The sequence below is a fragment of the Mauremys mutica genome, chromosome 11 (genome assembly GCF_020497125.1).
Source record: "Mauremys mutica isolate MM-2020 ecotype Southern chromosome 11, ASM2049712v1, whole genome shotgun sequence".
Lineage (NCBI taxonomy): Eukaryota > Metazoa > Chordata > Testudines > Geoemydidae > Mauremys > Mauremys mutica.
Window position 1 is genome coordinate 14922018 of NC_059082.1, and position 12551 is coordinate 14934568.

General features: G+C 45.4%; 1 protein-coding gene across 2 annotated transcripts in view; it reads left to right on the forward strand.

Annotated features, from left to right (window-relative positions):
• Positions 1-12551, forward strand: part of FANCI (FA complementation group I) — a 36005-nt gene that overhangs the window by 22593 nt on the left and 861 nt on the right. Inside the window, exons 24-37 of one of the 2 annotated variants that reach the window (XM_044979768.1) lie at positions 589-768; positions 2228-2394; positions 2825-2904; positions 3480-3596; positions 4721-4772; positions 5607-5734; positions 5890-5958; positions 6110-6200; positions 6792-6976; positions 8272-8328; positions 8410-8469; positions 9278-9361; positions 10889-10984; positions 11716-11841. In XM_044979768.1, coding sequence (XP_044835703.1) covers positions 589-768; positions 2228-2394; positions 2825-2904; positions 3480-3596; positions 4721-4772; positions 5607-5734; positions 5890-5958; positions 6110-6200; positions 6792-6976; positions 8272-8328; positions 8410-8469; positions 9278-9361; positions 10889-10984; positions 11716-11841 — 1492 coding nt within the window. The remainder of the gene's footprint in view (positions 1-588; positions 769-2227; positions 2395-2824; positions 2905-3479; positions 3597-4720; positions 4773-5606; positions 5735-5889; positions 5959-6109; positions 6201-6791; positions 6977-8271; positions 8329-8409; positions 8470-9277; positions 9362-10888; positions 10985-11715; positions 11842-12551) is intronic. The other variant, XM_044979769.1, reaches the window with a different exon arrangement.

Consider the following 12551-nt stretch of genomic DNA (forward strand, 5'->3'; position numbering starts at 1 on the left):
CCTGGTGTAGGCAGGAGCTGTGCAGATTGGCCCCATGCAGCCTCATGACCCTCAGTCCTGATCTGTAGTTCCTCCTGCTGCTCCTGTCCTGGGCCAAACTTCAACTGTATCAGTGCCCCCTTCTGCTGATCTGTGTGGCCTCTGATGTTCCAGTCCTAGGCCATCCCCCACCCTCAGAATACCAGTGACACTCAGTCCTGACATGCAGCACCCCATGCTGTTCTTGGCCTCTTCAACCTCACTCAAATCCCCAGCTGAGTGCAAGTGGCAGTCTGCTCAGCAGAGGCCGTTTAAAATTCTGTTTTTTGGGTATTTGCTCCAAGTGGCTTAAATGAAGAACTGGACTATGTTGCTTCCTCCCTGGAGAGGATTTTGCTGTTGGGCTAGAGACTCAATTTATTTCTTTTAAATGTGCTTCAGAATCTGAACTTTCATTTATGTAGATACATAGTTACATTCCGCACAGGGCCCTGTGTGACCCACCAAAGGTGCGCCAAGATGAAATGCTTATAGGCTAGCCCTTTGCATTACGTTAAGGTGTGTTCCTAGACTCAGAGGTGTTTTTAAAATGTTCATATGACTCTTCAGGGATAGTGCTCAAAGCCATGAGGAGAGCTTGGCTGTTCTGCGCTCTAGCAGTGAATTCATGCGTTACGCTATCAGTGTAGCACTGCAGAAGGTGCAGCAGCTGGAGGAGACAGGTCAAACAGATGGACCTGATGGACAGAACCCAGAGAAGATGTTCCAAACTCTCTGCAAAATTACTCGGTGAGTTGCTATGTAGCTTGGAGACTCGAATGCTGGACTGCAAGTTTTGTTTGTTTGTTTTGTTTTGTTTGTTTTTAACATTCGAAACTCTCATGTAAAAGTCTGAAAGAGCAATAGTCTTTGAAATGGTAATTAGCACCAAATTATAACAAAATTGCCTCTTGTGTTCCTGAGACATCTGAGCAGCAGACACCTTGATTTCTCCACCAAAGTAAGTGATTAACTAAGTAGCATAATGAGAGATATGGAAGAGCCATTCTCTGTAAAACCCTGCTTGCCAGTCCCTTTCTGGTAGGTAGTTTGTTACTGACAATAAGAAACTAGAATGGCTACAGACCAGACTTCTCAGGCCTTTGGGAGGCAGTTTAGTTTGAACCCAGCTCCATTTACAGTTTGAAATAGTTACATGTGAAAGAGGAGTTCACTTTTAGCCAAACATTGGCTGTTTCCCTTTGTTTAAAGCCTTAGTCCTGTATCTTCCTCATTCCTTTGATGGTAGAAATTAGATGACCATCTAGTACCACTCTGATTGGAAGTCACTTTTGTGTAATATAAATTTACATGCTACACAAACATCCAGAAAGAAAGAAACACATTCTGTTCTAAAGAACCTATAGTCTGTCTGATCCTGCAAACTCCTCCTTGTGCGAATAATCCTTACCCATGTCAATAGCTGTATTGAAGCCAATGGAATTACCCATATTAGCGAGAACTACCCATCTAAATAAAGGGGTTTTCATGATCAGGCTGTAAGTTAAACCAGAGAAGGGTCATCACAGCAGGTAAAGGATTGTGTGGAGAGAGAGATGGCTAGAAGAAGTGGGCTTGAAGAAGGGGAAAGATTATTCTTGGTGGTTGATAACAGGAAGACTGTTGCATTACAGGTCCCACTCAGACCAAATACTTCTCATTCTTCAAAACTTCTCTATTTAGTTTCTCTTTTCTGTACATTCACAATCTTATTTATATAGAGCCCAATACAGATATCTGGCCCATCAAAAACACAGACTGTAGGGAGACAAAATCCTTGTGGTAAGTTGCTTAAGTCTAATTCACAAATATGACACCAGTGATAAAGATTCAGACATGGGGCAGGGGCACACTGAGCCAGTGAGGGATGGAAGGCCATGTGAAAGGGAGTGAACTTTTAAAGAGGGATTTGAAGTAGGAGCAGGAGGTCAATAGGCACGTGGGGAGAAGGAAGACTAAAATGATCAGATGGATCAAACAGGAAGAATGCATAGAAAACTGGCTGTGAAGCTTGTATCAAAACAAATTCTGCCTTTAAAATGAATCTCTCTTCCCCACCCCTACTTGTGGGGACGAGATCTTCCAGTTCAATTGTACTAGAAGAAGATCCAGCCTGTGGATTCCAGAGCTGGCTCTATTCCAGTTCTTGTGCTGTGCAACCAACTGTGCTAGAACAGGTGAAAACTAACTCCCCACCCACCCCTTACAGGGTCCTGTTATGGAGATACACTTCAATCCCAACTGCAGTCGAAGAGTCATCTGGGAAGAAGAAGGGCAAGAGCATCTCGCTGCTGTGCTTGGAGGGCTTGCTGAAGATATTTAACACAGTGCAACAGCTCTACAAGCCCAAGATCCCTCAGTTTCTACGGGCTTTGGGTAGGCACTTTGGCTGTTCAGTCCTGGACTCTCACTAATGGGGCTAGATGTGCTGTGGGGGCTTTGCACTGGACCCCTAGATAAGGAGAGAGTTGACTCTGTGTCATTCAGAAGTGATGCTGGTCACTGAGCTCCAGTTGGCTTTTCTTGCCTCAGGCCAGTCCCAGAGATGTGAGGGCTCAGTAGAAGCAAGCAAATAGTCTCTATTGGCAGAGCATGATTGGAGGTCTGGCATGGTACCTTCCTGTTTGAAATCCTGTCTTGAACCATCCTTTTTGCCCTCCACAATTCTCCAGTATGTTTTCCTCAGACTTGTTGTGGCCTTTACCACCACTGCAAAGGAGAATGTGCGTCCATGCTTGTGTATGTGTCTGTACTAAATCCTGGATGCTGGCCTCTGCACTTAACTCGTCATCTCTCTCTCTCTCAGATATTGCTAATGATGATGCGGAGGAAGAGGAAGATATTAACGTCACCGAGAAAGCTGCCTTCCAGATCCGACAGTTTCAGGTAAGCAGCAGAAATGTCACTCTGGGTAGCGAGTGGTCTCAAAGCACTAGCTAACTTGGGGGCACCTTTGAATGTTTTGCCTAGGCTATTAGCCTGCTACCAACTGAAAAGAAAATGTCCTGTGACTGACCCACTGAGTGATTCACTGGCACCTTCAGAAGGGTTTCACACCTGTTGGGAAGCTCAGTAAGACTTAGTGCATATTAGGAATGAGCGGGATGTGTATAAGGACCTGCATCCCTCCGTTAATGTGGTCTGTACAGTGCATAAGAAAGCAACTGTAGGGACCAAAGGTACAATCCACACCTCAAATATTGTAAGACCCTCACTAAAGTAGAAACTAGCTGTTATTTAACAGCTTGTAACAAAATCAGATGCTCACAGATATGTTCTAAAAGCATCTTGATTATCTCTGTAAGAAATTCTGCTTTCCTTCAATGTTGGTGCTGCCTATGCTGCGGGGGCTGCTGATTTCTTTACATGCTCCAGTCTCAGAGGCTTTTGGTTACTTACCTCCTAAAATGGCCCAGGCATGTGTATATATACTGGATTCTGTCCTTCCTTCCCATGATCAGAGGTCTCTGGTGAACCAGCTCAGCAGTGCTGGCGATGACTTCAACAGCAAGGAAGCCCTATCACTTGTGACTGTTATCTCCACTTTGTCCAAGCTACTGGAGCCCTCCTCTCCACAGGTACTTAGCAGAGCTAGTGATTGATGAGAATGTGTGTGGTGCTGGCGCTAGTGGGTCTGAAAGCCCATGATACACGGGGAGAAGGTAGTCAGCTTGGTTTGATTGCAGACCCCCAGATGGCAATAGGAAGATTTTGAAATGTTCATTCCCCTCTGTGCTTGCAAGCAGACCAAACGCTGCCAGGATAACTGGCAGGCAAACATTAGTCTACAACACTGAATGCCTTCAGGTCTGACACATTTTAGGAAGGCCAAATTCATGAGGGAGCAGTAGCACTGACTGGAGCCCTGCATAATCTAGGCAGATGCTGTACATGCTTCCCTGCAATACCTCTACTAATTCTCCTTTGTTATTTGTATTGTGGTACCACCTAGAGCCCCCACCCATATTGTGCCGGGTGCTCTCCAGTTGTGACGGAGAGACAGCCCCTCCATCCTGATCTCCATCCTCCTGCTGTGGCAGTCCAGACCCCCTGCACAGCTCTGCCAGTGCATCTTAATCCTGACCTGCAGCAATCCCTGCCCCTCTGCAGAAGTCCTGGCCCCGCCCCACACACACCTCAAGCCTGGACTACAGTATCCCTGCTACCTGGCCTCCTGACTAGTAACTTCTAATCATGCCAAAGTGGTGTTTCTTCTATATGGGAACAGATCCACTGGGGGCCCCTCTAGCCGTTCAAGGAAGAATGGTTGAGTGCTTAGCCCCTCTAACACATACATACAATATTTAAAGGGCTAGAATAAGGGAGACCAAATTTTACCCAGCCAACGGCCATATTGAAAATTTGCCAGGAACGTGAAGGCCTCACTTACTTTGGATGAAATGGAGTAGACTGTAGTTATTCTTCTCTTCAATAAGAGGCTGTGTCCAGAGGACATCACAGACTCTCATGTGCAATGCGTCATCTTGAAACGAGCATCTACCACTCTTCACTAGGTGTAGAACTCCACAGACCCTGTCTGGGCATCTGGTCTGCTAGAGGTGCTTCTGTTGGTTTCCATGGATGGTTGGCTACCATTATGCTGAGAGTATTTCTTGAATTCAGACCGTTTTTTGGGGGTTTTTTTCAGTTTAGCATTGTTTTTGTGACTGCATTCATGTAAAACCCCTGTTCCCTTGTGTAGTTCATACAGTTGTTCTCCTGGACAGTCAAGATTTGCAAGGAAAACAGTCTGGGTGAGTAGGATTTGTGGAGTAAATTCAGACTTGAGGTAATAATGTCAATGGAGTTGCACCTGCTCACAATAGATCTGAATTTGGGCCTTTGATACTGTGCTCCTGAGTTCCTCTTCCGTTCATCCCTTTTATGGGTTCAAGCTCAAAGCCTTGTTTTATTGACAAATGCAATGAATTTGCAGAAAATAGTATGGGATGTGCTAGGGTCACTTTAGAGTTGTCTTTGGTGGCTCTAGCAGGCTGAATTTTGGGTGTGAATCTTTAATTTCACCTCCCTCCCCTCCTCCAGTAAGCACGTCAGGACTGTATTTTGTTCTGTAAAGATAGCCACGCTTCTTGGACTTGGTGTCCCAGCTTATGGTCACTCAACTGCTTGCTGATGACTAGAAATTCCAACATCTCCCCTTTTACCTTGCAATGCAGTAGCATTTGCCTCCTAGTCACCATTCCCCTATGAGCTGAAGGGTCCAATCTACCTCATTTCCCCTTGAAGTATATATTATTTGAAATACCTCATGTCTCTAACTTCCCGATCTGATTAATCATAAGCTAAGGGGCATGGAGGGCAGGGATGTAGGGTCAGAGCTAAGGCTGTTTGTGGAACCTTAACTACAAATTGCCTGACTTCCAAGCTCCTCTTTTGTAACTACAGTTTTTTAACAAGGGTTTAATGCAGTGTGTCTCTGTACAGCCTAAGCTGTCTCTCTCTCTCCTGAAAATGTAGGCTATAGTAACATGCATGCTTGATCTCATCCTAGCAGGATGTCTGACAGTCCTTGAAAAGCCAGTGGAGTGTCATGCCTGGTGACTGTCAATTCCTCTCCTTTCTTGCAGAGGATGCTCCTTGCTGTAAGGGTTTGCTGACCCTGCTCTTCAATCTCCACGTTCTCTACAAGAGCCCTGTCGGCCTGCTCCGTGAGCTTGCCCAGGATATCCATGCTCACCTTGGAGACATAGATCAGGTGCGGCCCAGAACCCCAGCTCTCAGTGTAAGCTTAGCATCTCCTGGTGCTGCCAAGGTGGAATGTGTCTGAGCAGCATCCCTGGAAGCCCCAAATTCATGCAGCATGTGACTGAATCCAAAGATTTGATTATCAGAGTCTCTCTTTCCCCACAGGATATGGAAGTGGAGAATCAATCACATTTTGCTATTGTGAACATCAAGACAGCAGCCCCTACTGCCTGTGTGAGTTGGAACAGTATATGTAAGACCCAATCTCTCTGCTACTACTGTGCAGCTGGTGCCAAGACTCACCTTGGTACGTGTGGGCTGCAGAACTTCTAACGTGCTAAACTATGTTCCAAAAACCTGTTTTGCTTTCTCTTTTTTTCCTTAGGTGCTGGTCCTGGCTCAAGCAGACAAGGTCCTTGAAGAGGTAGATTGGTTGATCAAGAAGCTTAAGAGCCACTTTGCATTGGAGATATCAGGTAATGAAATGGTCCTCTGCTTTGCAATGGCCTTAGAGCTCCACAAAAGAAAGATGGAGATAGGTAGCAAGGAAACACCTCACTATTTTGAACAATCAACTTACTAAGACTGCTTCTCAACATAGATGGTGAAGGCGCCTCCATGGTGCTGGTCCCAGGAGGGAAATGTAAGAGTTGTCAACCCTTACACTGATTCATCCTACACACATACACTCTCTCTCCCGGCCCTCCTCTCACATGAAGATGGACATTTGTATTTCACCATCTTTAGTATTGTGTTGATTGCTGGGAACTGGGTTTTGGGATGAATATATGCAGGCTGCATGTGACTTCAGGAGAAAGCTGCATGTCTAGTTGTGGTGGGGAGGAGCGGGGAGGGTCACTGGACTGAACCTATATGTCCAATGGCAGGGCACAAGGGGCTGCTGCTAGCTCACTGACCAGAGCAGATTACATCTTAGTTCTGAGAAGGGCAGAAGTGGGGGCTTTTTCAGCATCACTTTTAGCAAAATGTACACTGATTTTTACTTACAAACTGACGCTTTGGGGGAAGTGATGTGCTGTGGATGGATTTATCTCTTCTCTTTTTAGAAGACTCCTCTCAGGCATCAAGCCAGATCCAGTCTCTGGAGAAGGCTATAATCCTGCAGCTGGGGACACTGCTGACAGCTTACCATGAGCTGGTGCAAACAGCCCTTCCTGCAGGGAGCTGTGTGGACACTCTGCTGAGGAGCCTTAGCAAGACTTACACCATTCTCACCTCCCTCATCAAACATGTGAGTGCTCTTGTGCTGAACTGGCAGGATGGGATTTAAACATCTCTGCCCATTCCCCACAACAAGCTAACAGTGGCAGCAGCTCATCTGCGGCTTGGGACTGTCAACATGATGTAGTCATGCCAATCCTCACCCTCCTCCAGTGGCAGCATGCACATGAGTTTCCTGGCCTCTAGGTGGTGGTGGCAGCTAGCAAAGACGAAGGGTGCCTCTCTCCTGCTTAGTAGGTAAGGGCAGAGCTATGCTGCCCTTGGCTGGGAGTGGCTCTTGCAAGCTTTGTAATCTTGCAGACACCTCACTGGAGAACCATGTGTCATTTACACTATGCAACTTCCCCCACTCCCACATCCCATCCATGACTTGACAGCTAGGAATGTAGAAATTAGTACATAAGGACTGACCAATGGCCCATCTAGTCTGAGATGATGCTTTGGAGGAAGGCAAAGAATTCCCTATGCTCCTGGGCAGTAGTGACGTGCATGATGTGTGGGGAATGCTTTCTCTGTCCCACTGGTGACCAGTTTATACCCTGATAGTTCCTGTAACTTCCATCCTAACTAATGTGGGCTGCAGAGGTTCTTCCTATAAGCACTCATACAGTGCAGTATGGTTATTCCAAAGGCAACCTCAGAAACATCTAGCCCAGTGGTTCTCAATCAAGGGTATGTGTACACTTGGGGGTACACAGAGGTCTTCCAGGGGGTACATCAGCTCATCTAGATATTTGCCTAGTTTTACAACAAGCTACATAAAAAGCATTAGTAAAGTCAGTACAAACTCAAATTTCATAGACAAAATGAGAAAGGCAGCAATTTTTCAGTAAGTGTGCTTGTAATGCTTTTGTATTTTTCTGTCTGATTTTGTAAGCAAGTAGTTTAAGTAAGGTGAAACTTGGGGGTACACAAGACAAATCAGATTCCTGAAAGGGGTCCAGTAGTCTGGAAAGGTTGAAAACCACTGATCTAGCCTGCACTGCAGTGAACATCCCCCTGGCTCACAGTCCCTCCTTTGCCTCCTAACATTTGCACAGGACAGGAACTTCACTTTGCCATGTCCAAGTAAGGTGTGACTGCATCAGTGAAGGGTAACCCTTGCCCCCTAAGTGGGAAAGCAATTAGCCCTCTGAGCACAGGGAGCCTTCATGTTGCTTTTGTCTGAATTCCCTCTCCCATGTGCTCAGTGGGCCAAGGAATGTCACAGAGTGAATTGTCTCCAGCTCTTGCCTGGAAAGACAGGTTTCAGGGGATGAATGGAGGTGTCTGAAGGAAGTTCACTCTCTTGTGTATTTCTTGCAGTATCTCCAAGTTTGCCGCAGTGGCCAGGGCACAATTTCAGGGAGGCTGGAAAAGCTGGTGAGTGTCACCTTATTATGCTGAGGGATGAGCGCACTTACTTGTGTCAGGAATAACACTGGTATCTCTGCTCCTTCATAGGTGAAGCTCTCAGGTTCCCATTTGACTCCACAGTGTTACGCCTTCATCACATATGTACAGGTAAGTGGGCTAAGTTTCCTGCGAAACACCCCCCCTTTAGTGCTGAAGCATGTATCAGGAACAATGAGAAAATCAGCACTGCCTGTTTCTGAACCCTCCATGATGTGGCTTGAGGCTGTGATCATTCCAAGCTTCAGCTTACCCTATATAAACATGGCAAGAGATGCATTCTTCTTCAGTAACAAAGGGATTAAACTTCCATGCAGATAGAGCAAGAATATTGATCTCAACTAGGGAAAGGGAGGGAAGTGGCTGGTATGCTGGTCTTTAAGCCATGTATTAGATCACTTTCTATTTCTATGCATGTGTGGATACTGACATGTGGCTTCTTTGGGCAAGTTTGGTGTTACTATTAACAGAAAATGGAAGAGAGGCTCCAAATACAACACAGCCGCACACCATATACATTAATATAATTGGTAATCTCTGCTCAAGGTGATGGCGTGGGTCAGGATTAAGGGACTTTGACAGATATGTCTATGTATGGTTGAGCAAGGGATGCTTCAGGTCAGGACCAAAGGGCATTGCCAGAGCCATGTAGGGGAGACCAGAGCTGGAATTACACGGGGAGCTGTAGCTCAGGGTTAAGCTATGTTGGCAGAGTCGGAGGAGATGGGGGGGGGGGGGAGGAAGCTTGCATAAACACCTATCCCTGGCTCTGGCAGTGCTATTAGCTTCTCACTTTTATAAACCTCCAGATCCCTCAGTGAGCACTAGCCGCATAGAGAAGACATTTGTCTGCCATGACTTGGCTATGGACTGTTCTGGCTAGCCCTGTGATGCCATGCCCTGTGCTTTCTTCCTTCAGAACATCCACAGCGAAAGCCTGAGCTTTGCAGGGGAGAAGAAAAAGAAGAGAGAGGATGAAACTGCTGCAATTGCTACAGTCATGGTGAGCTTGATTCACTCCCTGTTAGAATCTGGTTGCATGCATTGGAAATAGCAGTGTTGTTGAAGCTTGTGATGTTTGGTGTTTTCTTAAAGCTCTGTTTCTGGAAGGCAGATAAATACACCACAAACTCAGCTTTCATTTAAGTAAAAACCAAGTTTGTAGCCCTCTTGGCTGTGGAGAAGTTTGGAAATAGGACCCAAGTGCACCCTAAAGGCTCAAAAAACAAGGCAGACAAGAAGAACCTGGCTCTTTTTGTTTTTGTTTTTTAATCTCCTGATTTTTTTTGGTGCTTGACTGATTATTTTGAACATTTGGGGTTGGCAATACTAGCACATTTCTGTTTGTGTGCTGACTGGCTTTTTGTGCTGTTGGAGTGTCTGAGAAAGATGGAGCATTTCATTTGACTAAATTAGGTCAATAATTGCAATTGAAAGTGACTGAATTGGAAAAGTGTGAGTGGGAACTGGAGGGTTAGTCACACTGCTTAAAGGTGCGTGACCCTTCCTAACCCTTCATATTCATCAAAAGCATTTTGCTATCTGCTATTAAGTTTACAGCTGGTCAGATTTCAGACACTCCTGTGCCATTCAAGTGAACCAGTGCTTTGATGGTAAAAAGCAGTGAGGCTAGCAAAGACAATGACTTCCTCACTGTTCCTTGAATGTAAGGTGATGCTGCTAAGGACAGCAGATTTACCTGGAGCTAGATGCTGCTTTCTGGTTGGTTATTAGAAATGAAGGTCATAACACAAAATAAAATGGAGCAGAAATGCAGTGAGAGTGTCAGAAATGAGTGCTGCCTACTGGAAAAACCCAGCTCGGGAATGGTCAGAAGAAAGAGTTCAAAGTCACTGGAGAAGTACCAGGGAATATCTTCTCCAAAGGTACTCCTGATCCAGTCAGTTTAAAAAACAATCCTGAACTTAAGTTGGCAAGCTTTGGTATGGAGTCGATACTTGACACAAGGGAAGGGATGGTGGCAGTGGTGTAGTACTGAAGTAGTTCACGGACAGTCTGGGGTTGTCTGAACCAGAGATGGGTCGAATTACAGTAATGATGCATCATGTTCACTGAAGGTAGGATGAGAAGTAATGGGCATAATCTGCAATAATGGAAATTTAGGTTAGCTATTAGGAAAAACTTTCTAATTATAAGGGTAGTTAAGCTCAGAAATAAGCTTCCAAGGGAGGTGGACAAATACCGTCAGCGATGGTCTAGGTTTACTTGGTCCTGCCTCAGCCTAGGGAGCTGGAATTGATGGGATCTCGAGGTCTCTTCCATTTCCATGACTACATCCCTTGACATGAGAAAGTGGAGTTCTGTACAGTGCCTTTAAGCAATTGGCCACTGTGGTAAATAGGTTTTTTAAATCTCTTCCATTTGGTTATGGAGATCCAGGCTGATGTCTGCAATCTGAGGATCATATAAATGTGTGCATTGTTACAGACCTGAGCTGCTCACACTGCATTAAGTTTACTATGGGAGCCTTCAGTGTTCACTTCTAACCATTTTTTTTTTTGTATTACAGGCCAAGGTGCTTCGGGAGACCAAGCCAATCCCAAACCTGATTTTTGCTATAGAGCAATATGAGAAATTCCTTATCCATCTCTCCAAAAAGTCAAAGGTAATCTGCCCTCCTCTCCAGCAGTCTGTGGCTCTGTGTGGCTGAAGGACAGATGACATACATACAGCAAAGCAGCATCAGTGGGAAAGGCTGTTGTACCGCTACTTGGTTTTCTAAATGAATGTTACTACTGCGGTTATCAATGCAACTTGCCATAGAAGAAATTAAGCATCATGGCAACTTTCTCACAAATCCTGGCCTGACTTTTTATTCTAAATTGATGTTACATTCAGCCAGCTGGCATCAATGCAGGCACTGGAAGCATAAGCTTTCTGATGACTTAGCCATTTTCTATTTTCTTGTTGAGTAGAAACTGAAAGGGTTAATGCCATTGTTCTGCCCATTCATCTCGAGTGGCGTGAAAGAACCATTCCTAGCCAAGGCTTTCAGCTGAGATGACATCAGGGTAATATACACGTTTAGGGTTCCTGCCTACTCCCACCTCCTTAAAAAACCCATAAGGTAGGTAGCTTTGCCCATTTGAAAGTGGTGGCAGGGGATGTTGAACACGCCCAGGATGAAAGAAAGGGGGAGTGAAAACATCAGTCTGTCACCTAGACTTTGCCCCAGTCACACATTGTTACTGGGAGGAAGGTGAGCTAGGACTCTGCCCTGGCACTAAGGGGAGGAGCGGGCAGTGGTAGAAAGCTGCATTACAACAGGTATTAATGCTGGCGCATTCTCTCCTAGCAATCAGCCTTGAAATACTCATTTTCTTTTGGTTACCATAGGTGAACTTGATGCAGTACATGAAGCTGAGCACCTCCCGGGACTTCCGCATCAACGTGTCCACACTAGAGAGTGCGCTGCAGGAGAACAACACTGAAGATGCTGAGAATGAACCAGACAATGACCAGGTCAGAACTCACAAGAGCAAATGCCAGGGCTCATGGAGGCCACTCTCGCTAAGATCCAGCTGAGGCTGGGCTTTCCTTGGGCATGTGTTAAATGAGTGTAAAGTGAGCCTGCCCCAGTTCTATCTTTACAGGGGAACCTCTAATTTACTATCTGCCCATTTAATGAGTGAAACGGTAGAGACCCGACTCTGCCATCCCTGTGATGTGACAGTGTGTTGCTTAGCTCAACACTTTGCCCTGAGCTAGTTTTCACTTAATATGCCAGTACTGTTTAAAAAAAAACAACAGACATTATATACAGTACTTTAGAAAAGCCCACATATTAATTCTGCTGTGTGTTCCCCGTAACTATTGATTTTCTAGCATGGGTGGGAAAAAATCAGGTTTGTATGGTATGACTTGTGCCTTTAAACTCTTAGTGCTTCATGGCTCAAGGATTGGCAGTGGTTATAGATTTCTCTTAACTCAGTGGCACTCATGCTGCACTTTGTAGACTACTATTGGCCCAACAGGCTTGTACCTAAGATGGGGGAGTGTGTGTCTAGGATCAAATAACTCTTATAAAGTTCTCTGCAGAACAAAAACTTCGAGAAACACTGCCTTATCTTGCTTTCTATTCCTGTAGTGTAAAGGGGCCTTTCCTTCATTTCCAGTGCTGAAAGCAGAGTAGCATATTGGCCTTCCTTAAGCTCCACAGGAAAAGAAAAGGA